The sequence below is a fragment of the Bufo bufo genome, chromosome 5 (genome assembly GCF_905171765.1).
Source record: "Bufo bufo chromosome 5, aBufBuf1.1, whole genome shotgun sequence".
NCBI classification, from domain to species: domain Eukaryota; kingdom Metazoa; phylum Chordata; class Amphibia; order Anura; family Bufonidae; genus Bufo; species Bufo bufo.
Window position 1 is genome coordinate 42,982,596 of NC_053393.1, and position 25,859 is coordinate 43,008,454.

The 25,859-nt window shown below is 46.2% G+C and overlaps 1 protein-coding gene across 2 annotated transcripts in view; it reads left to right on the forward strand.

Moving 5' to 3' along the window:
- Positions 1–4,550: 4,550 nt before the first annotated feature.
- The window catches only part of TMEM65 (transmembrane protein 65), a 61,524-nt gene continuing 40,215 nt past the window's right edge, over positions 4,551–25,859 (forward strand). Inside the window, exon 1 of one of the 2 annotated variants that reach the window (XM_040431679.1) lies at positions 4,551–5,424. In XM_040431679.1, coding sequence (XP_040287613.1) covers positions 5,151–5,424 — 274 coding nt within the window. In that variant the 5' untranslated portion in view covers positions 4,551–5,150. The remainder of the gene's footprint in view (positions 5,425–25,859) is intronic. The other variant, XM_040431680.1, reaches the window with a different exon arrangement.

A 25,859-nucleotide genomic window follows, 5' to 3' on the forward strand; every position in this document is an offset into this window, starting at 1 on the left:
TACCCCAGCGAAAGAGCTGGCATCGAGGCAGAGCGCAGTTGGCCTCTGCCCACCAAGTACCTACAGCTCCAAGCTAGAGAGCAACAAGGAAGCAAGGAGTAGCAGATGCCCACTCAACAGCTGGGGACATACAGAACAGAGCCAGGCCCCAATATTCAACAGGTCCCGTATTGGGTTGTGGTTGGACTGCCAGACTAACTCAGGTACTGACCGTGAGGTCAGGTATCTGGTTAGTCTTCCCTGGGAGGGGGAGATGTGTGGTGAAACCAACCTCGCCACTGGGTTTTGGAGAGGCCTGTTTACCAGCCTCTTGCCTCAGGATTATGGCCCATACTAACTTTAAAGGAGAAGACAGACCGGCCGCACAGCTTAAATCTGTCTTTGGAATTGTATTTTGTTATGTGAGGGTACCCAGATAGCTAATTTTATTGTATTCGTGTAGTCTGAGTGCCATTCACCTAATGATATGCACTCAGACTTGAGCTATCTAGGGATATGTTAAATGTCTGTGTTTGCTGTGGGGGTGTGACATTGTGTGTTTGGGTGGTGATTTTTGTCCTGTTGTCTCCACATGTGTATTGGCGATTTTCCTTTGTCCTGAGAGATAATTGAATTGCTCCTCGGGTGTCTCCAGGGCAGAGAGGAGGAAACCATTATGCATTGTGGGGATGTATTGTGTCTGTGTATCCTGAGTTGCTACGTATCTGTCCTGTGTCACAGTCTTCCTTCTGGTCCCCTAGGGGCGTGTCCACCAGATGGGGACCTGCATAAATACGGGCGGGTAGCCCTCAATAAAGGGTGCCTGTTTTATCCTTCATCATGTTGAGGCTGGTGTTTGGGTAACTGATCGACACTGGAGATTGCTATACGCTGGAGATTTGCTATACTCCCCTGGCTTTAACTACTAGCTCTTTTAAGAGCTGTTCCTGCTTTCTGGTTTTAGGAGAGGTTCACCCACTGGAGCCTGGAGCCTTGTCTTAGGTCCAGGGTGGGTAGGAGATGGTGAGACCTCAACCAAGCTTCGGCGGTTCGTGGGGTCTGCAGTGCGTACGGTGTCAAGTGGAGTGCTTGGAGTCCTCGAAAAGCACTAGGAGCCTCTATCAACGGAGGTACCCGGTCGGGGTGCCAGGAGATCCGTTACACAAGGGTTTACATCCAACCACCCAAGCACCCCCAGAGAGGGCACTGCGCTGTGAAACCAAAGGGTGGTGATCTCCGAGCCATGTCAAATCTGCATGACATGCCAGAAGCAGTGGTGTGCGTACCATAGAGGTAGCGCACGATAATGCTATGGGGTCTGTGGTGGGAGGGAGGTCTAGCACTGTGACAGAGCTCAGATGTTTCCACTGTGCATCAGTGACTACCACCATTCCAACTCCTCCTCACCGTGTCTGTGCTTAAGGGATTTGTCCCACGAAAAATATTCTAGTTTTCAAACCAGCCCCTGGATCTGAATACTTTTGTAATTGCATGCAATTAAAAAAATTGTATAGCCAATGAGTTATTTAATAAAATGTATCTGTAAAGCGCCACCTGCTGTTTGTTCTTTTTCTTATTTCTTCGTCCGGCTCACTGAGGCCGCACATGCTCAGTTCCATCCTTCAACTGCTTCCTGAGTGAACTGCAGCAGAAAGGACATGCCCCCTGAGCTGTGATAGTGAGACCATAGACACGCCCCCTAAACTGCGGCAGAAAGGACACTCCCCTTGAGCTGTGGGTGAGTTGCTGTGGTTTCTTCCACTGTTCAATAATACCACTACCCGGTGATAGTGGAATACAGGTATCTAGGAGAGAAGACATTTAAAAAATTGTTTTGTGGCAGTGGTTGCAATTACAGGATCACGCTGGGATTCAGTAAGCTCTACACAACATATTCTTTCACAGTTGTAAAGGCGACTGCATGGCTAGTGGCTGGAGTTTATACACCTGTGGTAATGGCAGACTACATGGCTAGGGGCTGAAGTTTATACACCTGTGGTAATGGCAGACTACATGGCTAGGGGCTGGATTTTATACACCTGTGGTAATGGCAGACTGCATGGCTAGGGGCTGGAGTTTATGGTAACAGAAGACTGCATGGCTAGGGGCTGAAGTTTATATACCTGTGGTAATGGCAGACTACATGGCTAGGGGCTGGAGTTTATACACCTGTGGTAATGGCAGACTGCATGGCTAGGAGCTGAAGTTTATACACCTGTGGTAATGGCAGACTACATGGCTAGGGGCTGGAGTTTATACACCTGTGGTAATAGCAGACTGCATGGCTAGGGGCTGGAGTTTATACACCTGTGGTAATGGCAGACTACATGGCTAGGGACTGGAGTTTATACACCTGTGGTAATGGCAGACTACATGGCTAGGGGCTGGAGTTTATACACCTGTGGTAATGGCAGACTGCATATCTAGGGGCTGGAGTTTATACACCTGTGGTAATGGCAGACTGCATGTCTAGGGGCTGGATTTTATACACCTGTGGTAACGGCAGACTGAATGGCTAGGGGCTGGAGTTTATACACCTGTGGTAATGGCAGACTGCATGGCTAGGGGCTGGAGTTCATACACCTGTCGTAATGGCAGACTGCATGGCTAGGGGCTGGAGTTTATACACCTGTGGTAATGGCAGACTGCATGGCTAGGGGCTGGAGTTCATACACTTGTGGTAACAGCAGCCTGCATGGCTAGGGGCTGGATTTTATACACCTGTGGTAATGGCAGACTACATGGCTAGGGACTGGAGTTTATACACCTGTGGTAATGGCAGACTACATGGCTAGGGGCTGGAGTTTATACACCTGTGGTAATGGCAGACTGCATATCTAGGGGCTGGAGTTTATACACCTGTGGTAATGGCAGACTGCATGTCTAGGGGCTGGATTTTATACACCTGTGGTAACGGCAGACTGCATGGCTAAGGGCTGGATTTTATACACCTGTGGTAACGGCAGACTGCATGGCTAGGGGCTGGAGTTTATACACCTGTCGTAATGGCAGACTGCATGGCTAGGGGCTGGAGTTTATACACCTGTCGTAATGGCAGACTGCATGGCTAGGGGCTGGAGTTTATACACCTGTGGTAATGGCAGACTACATGGCTAGGGGATAGTGGAATACAGGTATCTAGGAGAGAAGACATTTAAAAAATTGTTTTGTGGCAGTGGTTGCAATTACAGGATCACGCTGGGATTCAGTAAGCTCTACACAACATATTCTTTCACAGTTGTAAAGGCGACTGCATGGCTAGTGGCTGGATTTTATACACCTGTGGTAATGGCAGACTGCATGGCTAGGGGCTGGAGTTTATGGTAATAGAAGACTGCATGGCTAGGGGCTGGAGTTTATACACCTGTGGTAATAGCAGACTGCATGGCTAGGGGCTGGAGTTTATACACCTGTCGTAATGGCAGACTGCATGTCTATGGGCTGAATTTTATACACCTGTGGTAATGGCAGACTGCATGTCTATGGGCTGAATTTTATACACCTGTGGTAATGGCAGAATGCATGGCTAGGGGCTGGAGTTTATACACCTGTCGTTATGGCAGACTGCATGGCTAGGGGCTGGAGTTTATACACCTGTCGTTATGGCAGACTGCATGGCTAGGGGCTGGATTTTATACACCTGTGGTAATAGCAGACTGCATGGCTAAGGGCTGGATTTTATACACCTGTGGTAACGGCAGACTGCATGGCTAAGGGCTGGATTTTATACACCTGTGGTAACGGCAGACTGCATGGCTAAGGGCTGGATTTTATACACCTGTGGTAACGGCAGACTGCATGGCTAGGGGCTGGAGTTTATACACCTGTCGTTATGGCAGACTGCATGGCTAGGGGCTGGAGTTTATACACCTGTGGCAATGACACTGAATGAAAGACCTAGTAGTGACTTCATGCAGCCAGAATCTGACCATTTATCAAGTCAGAATACTAGAGCCTATACAGACATGTATATAAAAATACGCACTAATAATTACTATAATAAAACAGACCAGCACCTCAAAACAACATGTAATAAAGCGCAGGCACACGCTAACAAACCCTGGAATTCCAATCAGTATATTAAAGGGAGATTTATCAAGACTGGAGCAACGGAAACCTAGCTTAGTTGCCCATAGCAACCAATCAGATTCTAGCTTTCATTTTTCTTAGCTCCTTTGGAAAATGAAAGGTGGAATCTGATTGGTTGTTATGGGCAACTAGGCCAGTTTTCTTTTGCACCGGTATTGGTGAATCTCCCCCATAGTGTTATTTGGTGAATCTCTCATATTGTGGTGTTCTACTACAGTCCTTCAGATTTGTCTGTAGGTCCCTGTTCAGAACATGATTTTTCCATTAATATTAATAGTATACTTCACCTGTAATATTTTTTGCATTATAGAAGTCATTTTGCAGATATATTGCAGCGTATTCCCCTTTAACCATAATTATTGCCCTATCCACTAGTCACTGACCCTCAAACGCCCCTCCAAACAGCACAACGCCACTGCGCCTGCGCCAGCCGTCGAGGACGCGCCCCACGTGACCGCGCCGGGCTGGCAGCTTTCCGCGGAACGCGCATGCGCCTTGTTTGACACTGCCAGGGAGCTGAGAGGCGAGCGCTCCACGCCTCTTTCCCGGGGACTCTGCCCGTGCTGCTTCTGCTTCTGCTGCTGCTGGCGGCTCCCGATCCCGGCTGAAAGGTGACCTGGACATGGTGCTCAGGGCAGGGTGAGTGGCTCCCCCCTTCCTTCCCAATATAGACCCTGGAACTGGATGCACCCGAAGATCCGGACTATTGGCAGACTCTGATGCATGCTCGGCTGCTCCGTACAGCCCTATAGAGTGATCCAGCCTGTGCATGCTGCCCCCTATGTCCACAGGCTTATATCTGGAGGCAGGCACCTGTCCTGGGCGCTGACATGTGTGTCTATAGTGCACAGGAGATTCTACACTGACTGATACATTGTATCATCACACCTACCTGTACTTACCTGCTCTACATTGTACCTACCTCTACAGTATTACATACTGACTGTTACTCCATGACACATCACATCTAGTCACTGCCATTGTTTACGTCCCTATGCACATTGCTGCGCGCTGACGGACCCTCCTGTCAGGCTCGCCTCTCTGTTGACCGGTAGGGTCTCGGTAGCACTTCCAAAAGGACAATGTCGATGCTTGCGCTGTTGAGCCGGACTGTTCTGCGTCCCGCCTTCCCCCCCAACAAGGCGTGGAGCTGGCTGGGGACGAGCGGCAGGAAGAATCCGGGGACCTCCGTCTTGCAAAGCTGCCGGCCGTTGGGCACGCACCCCAGGAAGGAGCCCATGGAGTCGCTGAACACGGCGCAAGGAGCCAGGGACTTCATCTACAGCCTGCACTCCACCGAGCGGAGCTGCCTGCTGAGGGAACTGCACAGATTTGAGTCTATCGCTATTGCACAAGGTAAGAGCGCTGTGGTCAGAGGAGCTTACACTTTATTTTTCCCTTAAAGGGCTAATATGATAGGGCATGGGGGGGGGGGGGTCAGCAACCTGGGGCGCTCCAGCTGTTGTGCAGTTACAACTCCCAGCGTGCACAGTTGCTCAGCTGTTCTTGAAACTCCCATAGAAAGGAATGGAGCATGCTGGGAATTGTAGTTTCACAACTGCTGGAGTGCCGCAGGTTTCTGACCCCTGTTATAGGGGGACAGCCTATCCAAGGGGCCCCGCGTGACTTTGGGGAGTAACAACAAATGTCTCGGAAGTGTTTGGCTTTGAACTCATGACCAGTGTGGGGGTTAGGAATTGTAATAAGGTTATAATGGTACAGAAGGGAACTTTTCAGGAGGTCCTTTCTACTCCGATGATCTGTTATTGGGAAAGAGCGGTGAGAGTGCGGGGTGTATCTGCTCCTTAAAAGGCAGCTTCTCCGCTCAGGACTGTGGGAAAGAGAGGTGACAACCAATATGACCGCTATTATAGCTGTCACAGGGGTTGTCAGCCAGATTTCCTGGGGTCTTGAAGGAAGAATCTGCTTAGTTATGGAGGAGTGCCGGGTGTATCCGTTCCTTAAAAGGCAGCTTCTCCGTTCAGGACTGTGGGAAAGCTGGGTGACAACCCTGGCGAGGTATGTGATGGCAGGCTGCACTACTGCTGTGGAGAAACTGCATATTAAGTGCATGATGTTCCCTTTAATCCGACATCGAATAGATGCTGGATTTATCTATAAATACATATTTATTCTTATGTAGCAGAGCCAGATATGTTGCCTTGTGGTGACAAAATGTAGTTGGGACAAATGATAAACTCAGCTCTGCTACATCTGGCAGTGATGCCCACTTTTTAACCCAGCTCAACACCACATAGAAAATTCAGGGGTCGACTCAAGCGCTGCCCATGAAATGGAACGGATCGGGCGGCGACTTCCTTCTTGCCCGGTGTCAGATCTTGCCGCGCCGCTGTGAGTGTTAACGGCGATCTGCCCAGCTGTTACCGTAGAGCAGCCGGGCAGTGAGCGCGTCGTGGAGAAATCCGTCCGTGACTGTAAGAATGTTCTATGAGCTTAGTAGGGACTCTGTGTGGAGAGAAGAGTAGTGACACTCGGAGTTTGTAATTTGGCAGAACCCTGGATGTTTCTAGTCAGTCCTCTGAGACGCCCCCAATAAAGAGTGGCAATGAAAATCTACCTGTTTCTAATTTATGCACAAAGCATCTCAAAAGAGCTCGACGGTGACAAATTCAGCACTGCTACATCTTTACGCTGATGTAGCAGAGGTGTCTCTTGGACTGCATTGTTTTTGCCTACTAATGGAATAATAGAGTAGCTTCCCCTTCCAGCCCTGTGACACCCATTATGAGATCACCATGCCTTATGCCACATGACAAACCCTGCAACGTGATAGCCTCGGCTCTGCTACATTTGTGTATTTATATCTTATTGATTTGCTAGAAGCCCATGTCATGGCTCGTATACAGCCCACAAATAACCAATCTGTGTCTGCTCGTGGTGGTTACTGGCTGATTTTATTTCATATGTCATAGAGCTAAACCAGAGAATAATCAGTGACCTGGCCCTTTAAATCTTCCATGATTGAAGTGGCTCCTACCCTCATTGCTAACAGTGATTGGTCACAGTGGGTGCACTTCTTCAAACAGACATTTGTAAAGGCATATAAGGTAAGGGTGTGTTCACATGGTGCAGTTGTGCTGCTGTTTTTGCTGCTTGCATTTTTATGCAACCAAAACTGGTGTAAAGGAAAGCTGGCTTAGTTGCCCGTAGCAACCAATCGGATTCCACCTTGCATTTTTCTTAGCTCCTTTGGAAAATGAAAGGTGGAATCTGATTGGTTGCTATGGGTAACTAAGCCAGTTCTACTTTACACCAGTTTTGATAACTCTCACCCCCCCTTCCCCCATGGGCATTTTGCAGTGGGGTTCTTGGCTGCATGACAAAATAAAATGGGGAGTGGCCGCACTGTGTGAACACATCCTTGCAGAACAGGGAAGCCATAAAACAGCCGTTTTCTCTACATAAAGGGCAACCACACGGAATTTTATTTTCCTGATGCTTTAGGGTTGAAGCTGCTTTTAAAGGGGCAGTGTCTAATATCCGGGACTTGCCGACAGGCGACTGCCTTTGTGAGCTGTTGAATAACGCCGCAAGTGTGATCCTGTCAGATCCGCCGCGGAGAGAACACAATCCCATTCATTTTAGGCCTCAAAAACACGACCGTAGTTTTTTGTCCACAACCGATCTGGATCTTTTACGAATCGGACGCAGACCCGTTTATTTCAGTGGGGCTGCAAAAGATGCGGACAGCACCCGACGTCCATTCCACAGCTCCGCAAAACAATAGAACATCTCCTATTCTTGTCCGTTTGCAGACGAGGATAGGACACTTCTAGAGGAGTAAAAAAATAAATAAAATGGCAGCGTGCACACAGCCGGGATCCGTGTTTTTCGGATTCACGCCTTGCGGACCGCAGAACGGATACGGTCGTGTGCATGAGGCCTTAATGGGTGTAGTCACACATCTGTATTTTAGCACAGAAGCATGCTCTATTTTGTCCATAACGCCCATTATAGTGTATGGGTCCTTGAAAAACACGGACGCTGTCCGTGTTTCATGGACCATTTATAGGTCGTGCTCTGAAAATTAAAGGGGCATTCCTATCTTGGACATTGGGGGCATATTACCGGTGCTTGGCTATTTTCGTCGCTCCCATAGGAATGATTGGGGGGTGGCCGTGCACGCGCGGTGCGCCCTCCTGCGCTTTGTCGGCTTCGTTCTAAGGATAGGTGCGAGTCCCAGAGGTGGGAGGTGATTTGCCCCCAATGTCCAAGATGGAACAACCCCTTTGATTTTCAGCCGTGCAGTGTCAGTGGAACACGGATGACACATGGACCAAACACGGATTCTTTGCAGAAATCTTCACGTGTGAATAAGGCCTTAGGGAATCAGTGGTTGGAGGAGAACTACAATTCCCATCGTGCGTTGCCGGGAGTAGTCTCACTGGTGTCAGGAGGCTTTTACACTACAGTCTGCTCCATCTGTTCTCCAGGACAGAAATAACTCCGTCTTGGTTGCGGCCTGCTGTCTCTGTTCAGTCTTTAATTGCCTCCATGCATTTAGTGGAAAATCTGAGGTGGCGGCCTCCGGTTTGGCCTGTTCTCTGGTGAGGGAGTCACCTCGAGTGATGTGCGGTGAATAATGGAGGAGTCAGCTGGCTTCAGAGCAGTGATTCATACTGCTGGAGCCTCCCTTTATTGGGCTCCCCCCCCCTCCCCGGCCTGTGTTTGCTTTCTTAAACCTAAAGTCCTCAGCTCTGGTGAGCGCCATCTCAGCCCCCGCTATGTATGGGAATGTACCGGAGACGGGTGACAGAAACCATTGATTGTGAGGGGAGAGTCCTGAACGTCCTGTCTGTCATCACATTGAGGGAAGAAGTGGAACAGTCACTATAGCAACCAGTCAAACCACACTACAAGCGACTAAAGATGTGGTCTGTTGCTGTGGAAGCGAATGGTTGCTATGCACATCCACTATTTTGTATGACAAGATTTTCTAAGATGGCAGAGTTCTTGCGGTTGGTGCGCAGTTTTACTCCCATAGAGCGGTTGTGCGACGGTCACACGATGCCCGACCAAAAAGTTCCATCCAGTGTGATGACTAGGCTGGAGAGACGCGCAGAGAAGAGGCTGGTGGTAGTAGTACTCCGTCTCTAATAGAGAATAGATGCGGTTCTGTCCTTGCCCGTCTACAGTAAACCTGGAAAAGAGCCAATGGACATTACCTTTAGGGTCCATTCACACATCCGTTTTTTCTTTCCTGATCTGTTCCGTTTTATGCGGAACAGATCTGGACCAGTTCTGTACTTATTCATTTTCAATGGGTCCTGGAAAAAATCGGACAGCACAATGTGTGCTGTCCTTTTCCGTTGTTCCGTTCCGCATGTCCGAAAAAATATAAAACTTGTCCTATTCTTTTCCGCAAAAATCGGATCCTGGTACAATACAAAGTCAATGGATCCGCAAAAAACGGAAGACATTCGTATGTCATTACGTATGTCATTCGTTTTATGCGGATTCCGTTCCTGGAAATTGAATTTTTATTTTATAAACTTTTATTCACTTTTTTTTTTCAAAGAAATCCAAACAACTTTATTTGCTTATTGAAATTTATACATGTTTCCGTTTTTTGCGGATCCGCAAAAAACAAAAGACATACGGAAACATTTTCAGGAACAACGGATCCGCAAAAAACGGACCGAAAATCGGGATATAGAAAAATACTGACGTGTGAATGTAGCCTAAAGGGATTCTGTCACCAGATTTAACCTTATTAAGGCTCCATTCACACGTCCGCAATGTGTTTTGCGGATACACGGAGTCACGGATCCGCAAAACACGGAAAGCGGCAATGTGCGTTCCGCATTTTGCGGACCGCACATTGCTGACATAATAAAATATGCCTGTTCTTGTCCGCAATTGCGGACAAGAATAGGACATGTTCTATTTTTTGGCGGAAACGGAAGCACGGATGCGGAAGTGCGGATCCGCAAATGTGGATGCGGACAGCACATTCCGTCCCCATAGAGAATGAATGGGTCCGCACCCTTTCCGCAAAATTGCGGAAAGGATGCGGACACATTTTGCGGACGTGTGAATGGAGCCTTAGCTAGCTGACATTAGCGATGTGCTAATGTCAGCTAAACCTAAGTAGCCTATTCCTACTTGTATCTATGCCCCCGTAACGCCAGAAATCTAACTTTTATAATATGCTAATTAGCCTCTCCTAGCGGCTCCGTTCTCCCACCTTTGTCGCCTCCCTCCAAGTCCTGATTGACAGGGCCAGGCAGCGTTCGCATCCGTCTGCCAGCCCTATGCTCTGGTGAACGGCGCAGGCGCGGTGAGGGAGCTGGCAGCCTGCGAGCGTCTTTCCCTTACCACGCCTGCGGTGTCTTTGTCTACTTGATGATGTCATGTACAACCATGTGACTGCGGCAGCAAATCACTAGCATCATTGCAGTCAGCTTCAACCAGATTGGCTGCAGCAGTCACGTGCGTGTACGTCACCTTATCTGTACAAGGAAGTAAAGAAAGACCGTCGGGGACCGCAGAGTGACGGCGCTGGAGCCGCGGGTTATTGAACTGCAAAGTATGGGTTATGCTTCTTGTTTTATTACGTTTCCTCCATGTAGCCAACGTTTTTAATACCCCAGAAAACCCCTTGTCCCACTGCAAGAGCTATCACCTATCCACAGGATGTGTCTGATCCCCTGGGGCCCCTACTGATTGCAAGAACGGGAGCCCCATGTTTCCCTGTTGGCTGCTCAAGGGGAGTGTCTTTTCTGCTGCAGCGCAGGGAGCGTGTCCTTTCTGCTGCAGATTTTTTCCTATCGCAGCTCAGGAGGAATTCAAAGGATGAAACTGAGCATGTGCGACCAGCTCAGTGAGCCGCACAAAGAAATAAGAAAAAACAGCAGGTGGCGCTATACAGATAAGTGTTATTGAATAACTCAGTGGTTATGCCAAATTTTTTATTACATGCAATTAAAAAATAATTCAGATCCATTGGCTGGTTTAAAAACTGTAGAATATTTTGCGTGGTGCAAACCCATTTAAGTTGAAAACTTCATAAAAAGTTAGCAGCAAATTCTGGGATATCCTCTTATAATTACCAATGTTTAACCCCTTAGTGACCACCCATATGTGTTTTTACGGCGTTCACTAAGGTGCCTTAGGCTGGGCTGCCGCTTTTTTTTACGACGGCCCGCCGCATGTAAAGTGCTGACAGAGGGAGCGGACTCCCTCTGTCTCCCATCGACACCCCGGAAATGCGATCGCGAGGTGCCGATGTGTGTGAAGGCTGGCTGGGGTCTCAAGTAGGCCCCAGACCAGCCTTCAGTAATTTCCAGCAGGCTGCGCCTCTCTGGCGCAGCCTGCTGGTCAATGTTAGAATAGCACTGACATTAAAATGCAATGCACTATAGGGATAGTGCATTGCATTTTAAAAGCAATCAAAAAGCTGTCTGTTATAGTCCCCTTGTGGGACTATTAAGTGGTTAAAAAAAGTTTTAAAAAAACTCATTTATTCAATAAAAAAAATCCCATAAAAAAAAAAATGCTTTTTTTCCATTGAAAAAATGAAAAAAAATTGCAAAAAAAATAAATCTTCCCCATATGTTTGGTATTTCTGCATCCGTAACGACCTGGACTACATAAATATCATGTAAATTATCCCCTACGGTGAACGCCGTAAAAAAAAAGACAGAATTGCTAATTTATTCTTAGTTGCCACCAAAAAATCATAATAACATGCGATCAAAAAGCGCCATTTACTTCAAAATGATACCAATGAAAAATACAAGTTGTCCCGCAAAAATAAAACCTTCACACAACTCCATAGAAAGAAAAATATAAAAGTTATGGGTCTCTACGGCAATGCAAAAAGTTATTTTTTTTAAATTGAAAAACAGTAGTAAAATGTAAAAAAAAATACCGTATATGTATTTGGTATCACTGTAATCGTACTGACCCAGAGAATAAAGTTATGTTATTTATACCAAAAAATGGACGTATTTATGTGACCTTTATTGCCCCAGAACGGGAGATAGGGGCAATAAAGGTAAAAGAAATACATTACAGAATTACCCATTCCTTCATCAATAATTGTTTGAAAGGATTTTGATGCAAACTGGAAAACGCCTTTAAGTAAGCCCCACCTCACCTTCCGTTCTTTACGGATTTTCTTGGTTTTCCCCATTTAAATCTCAGTAATGTTACACGTGAATATACAATCTTGTCACGTCCTATACTTTGCTGGCGCTAAGTGTGACGCGTTGTACTCTGCTGTCTAATCTGGTGCTCGTTGATTGATTTAATTGTCGGAAATTGCTCTGAACGCAGGCCGCTTAGGAGGCGTCATTGATTTCGGTGCCGCGGCAGCGCTGGCGATGACTTTGACCTCACTGATATGAGCTGTCACATATGACACCTTCGTGTTTTTCTTTTTGGCAGTGTTCACACCGGGCGTTTTACGTGTGCAGCCACCAGTTCCGTTCTGATTTCCCTAAGCTCATAGTGTCGCCGCGCGTGCTCGCGTAAAGATAATGGGGTTCATTTATCGTTCCCTTTGCGCCAGATTTCCGCCTGAGAAAAAGTAGCAAATATATTGTTGTACAAAAAAATGTAAACTTCTTTTTTTATTTTAACACTGCACTTGGTACTCCCCCCCCCCCCCCCCCCCCCAAAAAAAAACAAACTGCTGTAAGGAGTCTTAGTAAATGACCCCCAGAGTCTTAAGATTTAAACTGGATTCCCCCCCCAGCAGCACAGAGTATTTCAGGAGCGGATATGTGAGCTGATCTCGAGGTAAAGGCATCTCAACTTGCAGCTTCTACCACGTGGGACCTGACCTGATGCGTAAAGCTCGACGGATCTTGTTTTTGTAAAGGGGGGGTTCATCAGAGTCGGTTAATCATGTCCGTATAGCGTGAGTGGCTTTGTGGCTCCGTTGTTCCTGTTTGTATCTTGTTAATCCCGCAGATCTTAGTAATGCGCTGCAGGAAGAAGATCAATGACAGCATACAACCGCCTCAGGACCGCTGTTACCTCTATGGCGGTTCGCAGCTTGTGGATTATAATGATACTGTGTCTGATAACGGCTTTATCTGCTCAGGTTTTATAATTGCACTTTATGATTGCACTAAGGCTACCTGCACATGTTGGGGATTACGCACGTTTTTTTCCGTGCAAGTTTTCATGCACAAAAAACGCAGCCCAATACAGTATGGCCCCTTTCACACGGGCGAGTATTCCGCGCGGGTGCAATGCGTGAGGTGAACGCACTGAATCCTGACCCATTCATTTCTATGGGGCTGTGCACATGAGCGGTGATTTTCATGCATCACTTGTGCGTTGAGTGAAAATCGCAGCAAGCTCTATATTTAGCGCTTTTCACTCAACGCAGGCCCCATAGAAGTGAATGGGGCCGCGTGAAAATCGCAAGCATCCGCAAGCAAGTGCGGATGCGGTGCGATTTTTACGCATGGTTGCTAGGTGACGATCGGGCTGGGGACCCGATCTGTATTATTTTCCCTTATAACATGGTTATAAGGGAAAATAATAGCATTCTGAATAGAGTAAAATAGTGATGGAGGGGTTAAAAAAATAATAATAATTAACTCACCGAGTCCACTTGATCGCGTAGTTGCGGATCTCTGTCTTCTTCTGTAATGTTGAGCTGCCGGCTAAGGACCTGTGGTGACGTCACATCACATGATCCAATCACATGGTCCCTCACCATGGTGATGAACCATGTGATTGGACCATGTGATGAGCACAGTGACGTCATCAAAGGTCCTATTCCTGTGCACAGCAAAAAAGAAGACAGAAGAGATGCCGGCTGCGCGATCAAGTGGATTAAGGTGAGTTAAATTATATATATATATTTTTTTTTAACCCCTCCAGCCCTATTGTACTATGCATTCTGTATTCAGACTGCTATTATTTTCCCTTATAACCAAAATAATACAATCTACAGAACACCTAACCCAAACCCGAACTTCTGTGAAGAAGTTCGGGTTTGGGTACCAAACATGCCGATTTTTCTCACGCTCGTGCAAAACCCATTACAATGTTTTGCACTCGCGCGGAAAAATCGCGCATTTTCCCGCAACGCACCCGCATCTTATCCGGGCAAAAAACATGACGCCCGTGTGAAAGAGGCCTATAGGCAAAGTGTTTGAGATAAGACAAATCCTGCATACACTTTGCATTTTTCGTCTGTGCGGGAATTGACCTTCTTAATTTTTTTTTTTTTTGGTGTAACACATGTGGTTTTTGGTGCAGATTTGGTGTGGAAATGCACGGAAATCTGTCTGGATTGTCTGTTTGTAAACCAGCACCCGTGTGCAGGAACCATAAAGCTGCGTGTTCTAGAAAAAGGCACCTGCAACCACCTAGAAGTGTGCATTAAACCGATGTGCGATAAAAAGTTCTCAGGATCCGACACCGGGGTCTCCCATCGATCAGCTGTTTCAGAAGGTATTGGCGCTCCTATGAGCGCCGCGGCCTGCTTGCAGGTTACCAAGCAGAGCGCCATACATTGTATAATGGCTGGGCTTGGTATTGTGCCCAGCCACATTCACTTCAATAGGGCTGAGCTGCGCCTAGGCCACGTGACCGATGAACGTGTCGTCACTGGTCTAAGAAAAGGGAGAGAAGGCTGCGGCGCTCACAGAAGTGAAGCTGCCTTCTCAAACAGCTGATCAGCAGGGGTCCCAGGTGTTGGACTCCCAATGATCAGATACTGATGACCTATCCTGAGGATAGGTCATCAGTTATAAAGTCTTGGAAAACCCCTTTTTAACATTGCAAGCCTAGATACTACTATAAACCTGCCCCTGTGGCCAAAAATATAACTACTATAATACTGCTCTTATGTACGAGAATATAACTACTATAATACTGCTCCTATGTACAAGAATATAACTACTATAATACTGCCTCCTATGTACAAGAATATAACTGCTATAATACTGCTTCTATGTACATGAATATAACTACTATAATACTGCTCCTATGTACAAGAATATAACTACTATAATACTGTCTCCTATGTACAAGAATATAACTACTATAATACTGCTCCTATGTACAAGAATATAACTACTATAATACTGCCTCCTGTGTACAAGAATATAACTACTATAATACTGCTCCTATGTACAAGAATATAACTACTATAATACTGCCTCATATGTACAGGAATATACTTTACAGCATCATGGGAGTACAGTACAGTAGTCCTGTGCAGGAAATGCACCCATCACGTGGACCACTCGCTGGTCTGATGCTGTTGTTGTGCTGTTTTTGCTATATTTTTGCTCAGAATTTCCTCGTCTGCCAGGACCAGAGGCAGCTGAGATTTGCCTCTTGGGGAGGTTAATTGCCTTTGAGGAGAGGTAGAGATATATTTGTCCGGATGATGGATGGCGTCTGGTCCGCGGCTGCAGTCAGATGCTTTATTCAAGCTATTTCGTGGTGAGGCCGATCTAACGACTCAAGGTTGCAGTGAATCCAACATCCGGAAGCGGCCATCTTGTGGTCCTAAAATGCCAAAGTGTAGGTCCTTCCCCCATAGACCTAACATCTGTATACATCTGGGCTGAACCCTGCATCTCGCCGTACATTTAGCTATTATCACAGGGGCAGTAACTTGATGTCTGACCATTTCCTCCTTCCATTAACCCTTTATGCCATAATAGGGGGTCTAGGGAGGGATTGTCCAAAGTGGAAGACCCTTTTAAGGCTAGTTTCACACTTGCGGCAGAGTGATTCGGCAAAACGTATGCCAACTGATGGCATTTGTAAGACTGATCAGGATCCTGATCCGTCTGACAAATGCATTGAAATGCCGGATCCGTCTCTCCGGTGTCATCCGGAAAAACGGATCCGGCATTTATTTTTTTCACATTTTTAATGCCGGAGTCGGAACTAATACATTCCTATGGAAAAAAATGCCGGATCCGGCATTCAGGCAAGTGTTCAGTTTTTTTGGCCAGAGATAAAACCGTAGCATGCTGCAATATTATCTCCGTCCTGATCAGTCAAAACGACTGAACTGAAGACGTCCTGATGCATCCTGAACGGATTACTCTCCATTCAGAATGCATGGGGATAAAACTGATCAGTTCTTTTCCAGTATAGAGCCCCTAGGACGGAACTCAATGCCGGAAAAGAATAACGCTAGTGTGAAAGTACCCTTAGGCCTCTTTCACACTTGCGTTGTTGGGATCCGGCATGCACTTCCGTTGCCGGAGGTGCCTGCCGGATCCGTAACAACGCAAGTGTACTGAAAGCATTTGAAGACGGAACCGTCTTCCAAATGCTTTCAGTGTTACTATGGCACCCAGGACGCTATTAAAGTCCTGGTTGCCATAGTAGGAGCGGGGAGCGGGGGAGCGGTATACTTACAGTCCGTGCGGCTCCCCGGGCGCTCCAGAATGACGTCAGAGCGCCCCATGCGCATGGATGACGTGATCCATGTGATCACATGATCCATGCGCTTGGGGCGCCCTGACGTGACTCTGGAGCGCCCGGGGAGCCGCACGGACGGTAATTATACTGCTCCCCTGCTCCCCACTACACTTACCATGGCTGTCAGGACTTTAGCGTCCCGGCAGCCATGGTAACTATTCAGAAAAAGCTAAACGTCGGGTCCGGCAATGCGCCGAAACGACGTTTAGCTTAAGGCCGGATCCGGATCAATGCCTTTCAATGGGCATTGATCCCGGATCCGGCCTTGCGGCAAGTCTTCAGGATTTTTGGCCGGAGCAAAAAGCGCAGCATGCTGCGGTATTTTCTCCGGCCAAAAAACGTTCCGTACCGGAACTGAAGACATCCTGATGCATCCTGAACGGATTACTCTCCATTCAGAATGCATTAGGATAATCCTGATCAGTATTCTTCCGGCATAGAGTCCCGACGACGGAACTCTATGCCGGAAGACAATAACGCAAGTGTGAAAGAGCCCTAAGTAATTATTACAGGCACTTTTTAAAAGCCTAACACCTGTCAGCAGGATCAACCCTATTCATACTTCCTGGTAGGGTTGATCCTGCTGATTATAATGATACCTGTCTTGTGAAAATTATTCTTTATGCAAATGAGGTGCCCTGAAGATCTAATTTTTATGGAACACCGCAACCAATTTGCATAAGACGGGTATCATTTTAACCAGCAGGATCAACCCTACCATACTAGGCAGTATGCTTGTTATCATAGGGTTCATGCTGCTGACAGATCTTCTTATACGACCCCACAATGCAGAACCACGATGTCCTGGGCGTTGATGGGCACCTCGTTCACACTTCTCCTTGCCCAAGGGGAACTCCTCTGCTGTTTTCTTTCTGAGGATCTCTTTTTTTTTTTTTTTTTGCCTCTGGATGTAGTTTAAATGATGAAGTATTAAAATACTAGTTATATGCATTATTATATATATTATATGATCATTTTACCAGTTACCGTTCTTAAAGGGGTATTCCGGATAAAACCTGCAGCGCCCGTCCACTGCCGCCCCAGTCATATCTATGGGACTAGCTCAAACAGCCGAGCTCTGTGTTTCTGTCAGTCCCAGAGAAGCCGGAATCCCCCTTTAAGCACCCCTATAGACGGAGTGCGCACAGGTTGTAGTGGCCGGCATGTCCTCCTGTACTGGTGAGCAGTGGAAAATGGGAGTTCTTTTTGGATTTATTATAGGTACTATCAGTGCTCGCCCAGTATCCATTCAGCAGTAAAGGGCGCACTGGTTGTATTTTATTACGTGTAATTACGCCATTCAAACCATTCAGAGAGTAACCGCTAGATCGTATCTCGTGGAAAGACGTGGCAGGAGTTTTTATTCTGAGTTGGTTTCAGTTTATGTGATGGTTAATTTCTTAGTGTAACAAATGTGAGGTTCTCCGGGCATAAACTGACCACAATAACTGTATGAATATAAGATCTATGAATCAAGAAATATTACATATTATATTAATATAGTTATTGTGGTCTGTTTATACCTCACAACATTTTTCCCATTTTCTTATTGATTTTGGTCTGTGGGCACCCGGCAAGTGAGTGTAATCGGCCTATTCTGATATATTGATTTTATATCCACATATATATTTAATTCATTTCTTAGTATATCTTTACGAGTGGTCTGAGCTTTGTTTGTCTGCTAGAGAGCTTCAAATTCCCCTGCCTAAGCATAGAAATAAATCGTTAACATTCTGGCTACCTGCAGCCACCACTAGAGGGAGCTTACTGCATACTGTTACACATTGAACTCTGTAATAACACGGTGTGCGGTAAGCTCCACCTAGTGGTGGCTGCCGGTAGCCAGAAGGTTATATTTTAAATTGCAGGGGCTTTGGAACCTAGATATTGAATATTAATAAGTAGTGAATTTTGAACCAATTGAAAAAAAAAAGCAGCTCTCTCTGCCTTTCTCTCAGCAGAAACTCACAGCGTAATCTCAAGCACCAATCAGCTGCAAAGTTATACTTAGCCAATCATCCAAGGCTTTTTCTCTGTGGGCCTGGATCTAATAAGTGCAAGGCTGGCATCAGCACCTGGTAGGGCTGGCTGGGTAGCTGCTGCTCGGGGTATAGTCCTCTGCTCTCCTGGGTAAGGTTACAATGTGCACCTTAATAAAGCATCCACCTCCCTCCACCGGAAGGATGCTTAAGGCTCTAGGATGGCCTTGGGTAAAGTCTGAGAGGGTGGCATAGGTGCCCACCATGACTCTCTATTGCCAACCATCGACCTCCACCCTTAACAAGCCTCGCAGCCAGCAGGCACTTCTCAGAAGGGAAGTTGTAGTTGGGATTGACAGGCGGTGTGCGGTCTTCAGTCATAGAAATGGATGGGTTTCGTCTTGCTGGATGGCCGCCAGTCCATTGTGTGCACTTTGCATTTTAAGACCTGTCTGTGTCTAGACTTTGAATTTTATTTTTGGACGGAGCTGCTGCTGGTTTTGGAAGTAAACAGCCATGTTTTCCTAATCCTAGTTCTGGACAACAACTTTAAAGGGGTATTCCATTTAGAACAGGTTGTATAAGAAAAAAAAAAAAAAAAAGGCAAAGTACGTCCAGAAATATAAGTAGAAGGACTAAAGAACGAGAGAGAAAATCAGCATCCGATAAAACGGAGATGTTTATGAAGCGTCTTAAAACCAGGACAGCGGAGTGACTACACGTTTTGTAGCTATTTGAAGGGGTATTCCGATCTCGAGATTTATGGCATATCTCTAGGATATGCTGCAAACGTCAGACACAGGCGAGTCCCACCTCTGGGACCCACTCCTGTCTCCAGAATGGGACCTCCAACGTGAGAGCACACCACACATGCAGGTCTATCCTCCCTTCTCTTCGGGGGGCACAGAGGTGGGACCTTCACCTGTATTACATTTGTGGCATATGGGAGCAATAAGCCATAATGGTTGAGACGGGACAACCCCTTTAATTGTCATCATGGCTCAAACATGGCAAAACTGGCATTTGTGGAGTCACCCTCGTAGTGACTGGCATGAGACTGATACAGCTTCTGTGAAGGGAAAAGAACGGAGAACACGAGGAGCACCTACAGTAATAATACAGCCACAGAGTGATTCCTCCTTGTGGTTGAAAACATTAAAGTCTCTGAATTCTAAAGATTTCCTAGTTAATTGTTGTTACTTGGCGGCATCACAGTCTCCTGAATGTAATTATTACCGCGTGAAGGGAGAATAAAAGAAGGGTTTTTATTGTAGTCAAAGAGTGAAATATTAAAGGGGTTCTCTGCTTTGGACTTGTAGGTAGGTTCCCTTAAAGGTGTTTTCCTGGGACTGAAATATTGATGATTTTTTCCTAGGATAGGTCACATCTGTGGCAGTCCGACTACCGACACCCTAATGATCAGCTGTTTAGATGGTCTGCTTTGGTCCAGAACAAGCACCAAAATATCACAGCTCCATACACCGAGTAGTGGCCGCGAGCGGTACTGCAGCATTAAATTACCATTCACAGCCACTACCCAGTATATGGAGCTGTGCTGTTCCAGTACGTGTTCTGGAGCGCAGCAGCCAAACAGCTGGGAGGCAGACCCCTGCCAAACTGATGGGGATGTTAAAGGGGTTTTCCAAGATTTTTCCTCTGGATAGGTCACCGGTATCCAATTGGTGGGGGTCCAACACCCGGGATACCCACCAATCAGCTGTTTGAGAAGGCACAGTTGCTCACAGTAGCGCCGCGATCTATCTTACCAAGCACAGAGCCGTACATTGTATAGTGAATTTATTCACCAACTTAGGCCTCATGCCCACGACCGTTGTTGTGTTCCGTTCCGCAAAATGGGGTTCCGTTGTTCCGTGATCCGTTTCCGTGTGTCTTCCTTTATTTTTGGAGGATCACCAGACATGAAGGAAAGTAAAAAAAAATCTAAGACAGGTTTGCCATGCAAATGATAGGAAAAAAACGGACACGGACGCGGATGACAATCTTGTGTGCCTCTGCGTTTTTTCACGGTCCCATTGACTTGAATGGGTCCGCGAACCGTTTTCCGTGAAAAAAATAGGACAGGTTATATTTTTTTGACGGACTGGAACCACGGATCACTGACGACAAACGGTGCATTAGCCGAGTTTTCAACGGACCCATTGAAAGTCAATGGGTCCGCAGAAAAACTGAACAACGGACACGGAATAAAACAACGGTCGTGTGCATGAGGCCTTAGTGCGACGTTTCAACCGTTATGGTCTTTTTCAACCCTAGGCGTCTGCGAGCACCAGGGCCTTCTGAAACAGCTGATTGTCGAGGGTCCCGGGTGTCAGACCCCACAGATCAGATCCCGATGACCTATCCTATTGATGATAATAGGTTTTTATGTAGCACCAACATATTCTGCAGCCGTGTACACAGAATACCTCCTCGACACCAGTACCATGTCAAGTTTGCGGACACTTAGGTTGGGATCAAGTTCATGTGTCTATAATGGAGCAGAGCCTTCCCCAGAACTTGTTTTCCATAATAATAATAATAATCGCCTGATGGTGGCGCTAGTGAGCGTGTAACTGTTATAATATGTAAAGTGGAATACCAGCTCACTATGTTTGCGGTTTGAATGTATCCGCATGCACTGTTACGAATAAGATTCTTTCGAAACGCGTCAACAGCCTACACCAGAGCGACTTTGAGTCCTGTATTGTCTGTGCACAACTATTGAATAAAGATGGAGAACTTGATACTTCAAAAAAAGTGAGTGCTGGAGTCTGAATTTACCCATTTAAATGTTATAATCTCATAATCGTCCAAATATTGTTAAGGGATTAAAGTGAAATAATCTGTATCATTAACATTTTTCGACAAGCCGACCTCTCCCCCCTATTATATGACACACTGTATCTCTCATTACGGTAACGTACCATGAATACCGCAGCTGCGGTAGGAGAGGAGGATTCTCTATCTGCTTGTCAGCATTAAAGACTATGGACATGTTTGGGGACATTTTTTATTTTTTATTGTTGTATTCTACAAATTTTGGGCTAAAAATTGTTTTTTAAATTGGTCTTTATTAAAAATATTCAGAAGTTTTTCCTATATAGCTCTCAGTTGTTTCTCCTTCACAGTGAACCGGTCAGACTGCCGCTCTGATAGCTCCATCTGTAGCCTTTATCTCTGAACTGCTGACAGCTCATAAACTCATTCAAGCAAAATTGTTATCAAACTGATTGAGCTGTTAGGAAAGCACAGATCGAGCCGTCAGACTCATTCCTTGACCGATCCAGTGTGAATCGGAGAGCCCGCTAGTCCGCAGAGGCACCAAAAGTGAAAGCTGTAGCGTAAAAAATGTTGTAAATTTTTTATGAAAACCAATTTAAATAATGATTTTTAGCCCAGAATGATTGAATGGAATGATAAAAAATTGCCCCATGATGTCCATAACCTTTAAAGGGAACCTGTCACCAGGATTTTGGGTATAGAGCTGAGGACATGGGTTGCTAGATGGCCATTAGCACATCCACAATATCCAGTCCCCATAGCTCTGTGTGCTTTTATTGTGTAAAAAAAACGATTTGATACATATGCAAATTAACATAAAAGAGTCATATCTTACTTGTGTGACCAGAGAAGAGTCATATTTTCAAGCTCTGACTCATCTCAGGTTAATTTGCATATGTATTAAATCGGTTTTTATATACAATAAAAGCACACAGAGCTATGGGGACTGGATATTGCGGATGTGCTAGCGATCATCTATCAACCCATGTCCTCAGCTCTATACACAAAATCCCGGTGACAGGTTCCCTTTAAGGCACCATTCACCCATTTCAGATTTAAAGGGGTTGTCTGGGTTCAGAGCTGAACCCGAACATCCCTTCATTTTCACCCCGGCAGCCCCCCTGACATGAGCATCGGAGCAGTTCATGCTCCGATGCTCTCCTTTGCCCTGCACTAAATCGCACAGGGCAAAGGCATTTTTGGAGGTCCGGTGACGTACTGGGGCTCTCTATGGGGCTGCCAGGAACCCCGAGACGTCACCGGCACTGATGGGCGGGATTTAGCGCCTCGGTGAAAATAAGGTTATGTCCGGGTTCAGCTGTGAACCCGGACAACCCCTTTAACAGGCAATCTGCATCCCATGAGGACCCAGAACCCCGCTCACATGCAGTGGAAAAAACAGGGGCAGATTTTTGGCACAGACCCTGAAAAAATCGAGTTGATGGTGAAAATGAATACCTTTCTGCCTATTACAGCCCAGTGGGCATGTCCTTTCTGCTGCAGCTCTCTCCCTATCACAGCCCAGTGGGCACGTCCTTTCTTCTGCAGCTATCTCCCCATCGCAGCTCAGGGGTTGTGTTCTTTCTGTTGCAGCTCTCTACCCATCACAGCTCAGAGGGCATTTCCTTTCTGCTGCAGCTCTCTCCCTATCACAGCACAGTGGGCATGTCCTTTCTTCTGCAGCTCTCTCCTTATTACAGCGGGCATGTCCATCTCCAGGGCACGTGTTCTTTCTGCTGCATCTCTCTTTTTGTAACAGTCACAGCATCTAACAGTAGATCCGGCTGGTGGCAGGTGAAGGAAAGAACTGATCATGTGCGACCACCTTGGTATTGTTATTGATGTGGATAGAGAAATTAGAAAAAAATCAAATGGCGCTAAACAGATATATTTTATTGAATAACTCAGTGGCTATACTACATTTTTAATTACATGAAATTTCAAAAGTATTCACACCCAGGCTTGAAAAATGTCCAATATTTTTTTTATGGCACAGCCCCTTTAATGACGGGTTTACTTTAAGGTACTGCTGTAAATTCTGATGTTCCTATATTATTTCTTGCTAGGTAAATATCTGTATGGAGATGCCAGATCTCCGGAGCCACGTGATCGGCATTCCTCCACTCGAGCCTTATGACTGCTCTCATTTATATGGAATTCTTCGAGGCGCTCCTGCCAGATTAAACATAGCAGGGTCTGTGCCCCGCTGCGGTAGACGTCAAATCTGTGAGAACCATCTGATGTGCAAATAACGTATGAAAATCGAAAACATTTAGTGCAACATTTTTTGGGGGAGATAGGTTTGAGTAACACTTCTGTTGTTTATATGCAGCTCCTATGCAGACCTATATGTGTTTCCATGGTTCAAGACCAGGGATGCCCAACCTGCGACCCTCCAGCCGTTGCAAAGCCCAGTATGCCCGGACAACCTACAGCTTTTAGGGCATGCTGAGAATTGTAGTTTTGCAGCAGCTGGAGGGCCGCAGGTTGGGCATCTCTGTTCTAGACAATAACCCCCGTGTCCAATGCGATCCTGCTGTCGCACCCTCTGCCTCGTGATAATTTACGGATAGTAGTAGGGGAGGGACGCGGGACCGCAGGATCAGGACACACAGGGGTTGCTTGTTCCCTGTAACCATGGAGACACATAGGTCAGCCTGGGAGCTGCGTTCATCGGAGAGTATCATTGATCGGCTCATTTTAGGCACATTTCCTCATTTGCATAACATTTCTGATTGCGGATCCATTACAGAGAGCAGCAGAGCGCAGACCGAAAATTGACTAGTCATCCCTGTTCTATGAAAACCTGATCAGACCGATGCCGGGAGAGTCCCCCCGCCCGTAGTAGTTTCCAAACTTCAGGGACATACGGTAACACATGCTGTGTTTATGAAAATGTTACGATTTTCTTTTCTTTACGTACTACAAAGGTCAGAATATTGAAACTTTTCTATACTTTGTGTTTGCGAGATCTCTGATTGCTGTTAGTGAATGGGTTTATGGCATACATACAAAGGCTGATAAGCTGTCCTAACCGAATCCTACTCACAATAATGTTTCTGTTCACAGACAGCAAGCAGAGATCTTGAAAATGCTGAGGACAGAGTATATTGTAAAACGCCTTTTAGGTCGGATTCACACCAAGCAGTTTTTTATTTTATCACATGCTCCAATCACATGGTCCATCACCGTGGTGATGGACCATGTGATTGGAGCATGTGATCCGACGTCACCCCCGTCCTAGCCGATAGTTAATCTTTTGAGAAGTAAAGAATAGACCGGGAACTACGCGAACAAAAGGAGAAGGTGAGTTAATTTTTTTTATTTTTTTTAACCCTCAATTGATCACCTACTAAGCATTCTGTATTCAGAATGCTATTATTTTCCCTTATAACCATGTTATAAAGGAAAGTAATAAAATCTACACAACACCTAACCCAAGCCCGAACTTCTGTGAAGAAGTTCGGGTTTGGGTACCAAACATGCGTGATTTTCCTCACGCGAGTGCAAAACGCATTACAATGTTTTGCACTCGCGCGGAAAAATCGCGGGTGTTCCCGCAACGCACCCGCACCTTTTCCCGCAACGCCCGTGTGAAAGAGGCCTTAGGCCTCTTTCACACGAACGATACGGATTAGGTCCGGATGCGTTCAGTGAAACTCGCACCCGATTTTCTATCTCTTTTGACCCCTGCTGTCAGGGGAGAGTCGGGAGCCCCCCATATACAGATGAATCGGGGAGGTGGGCTGTCATTTATCTGATTTGTATGGGCAGCTTTATTACTCTCGCACCACAGTCTTAGTAAAGACTGATATTACAACGCCCGAATGTCCATACTCAGAACTATGCCTTTGTGCCGTTCCTCTGTTATTCTTCCTGGAAATGTAAGGATATAGGGCGTGTCACAGACAGCACTAATTGGACGGCCTCAACGTGTGTAGGGAACCCAAAAAGCCACAAAAATGCCCCTTTTGGAGCATTCATGTAGCTAGTGATTGGTTCCTTTACAAGACTTCCATGACAGCACGGCAGCTGAACAGAATTGCTCAGTAGTGCAGCCTCACGCTTTGGGCTTGTAACATGTCCGTGGACTGTGTTCCAGGGAGGACCTGCCGTATGTGAGGGCTGCAGCTCTGACTTGGTTGGAATGTCTCGCTGGCATCCTGCTGGGTACATGCTCCATATAGTGTTTCCCGCTGACTGCCCCTGCTGCTGACCGCTCCCCCACTGCCTGCCTCATTTAACTCCTCAATGACCAGCTCGTTTTTTGCCTCTCCAGGTTTAAGCAGTCATAACTTTTTTTTTTTTTTATTTAATTTTTTATTGACATAGCTGTATAAGGCCTATGTTTATGTAGGTAGGTTTTTTTGTGTCGTTTGTAAGTACATACTGTATATACATTTTTTCGCGTCGCAAATACAGATAAAGCAATCACCTTTTTTACTTTATTGTTTATAATGTACATATTTCTCACTGAATAACCTGTTGTTCAGGTTATTTTGGTCTTATGGATACCTGATAAGTGTAGTTTTGTTTTTTACTCTAGCTTCATGTATACGCCACAAAATATATTTTATGTCGAATCATTTCTTATTT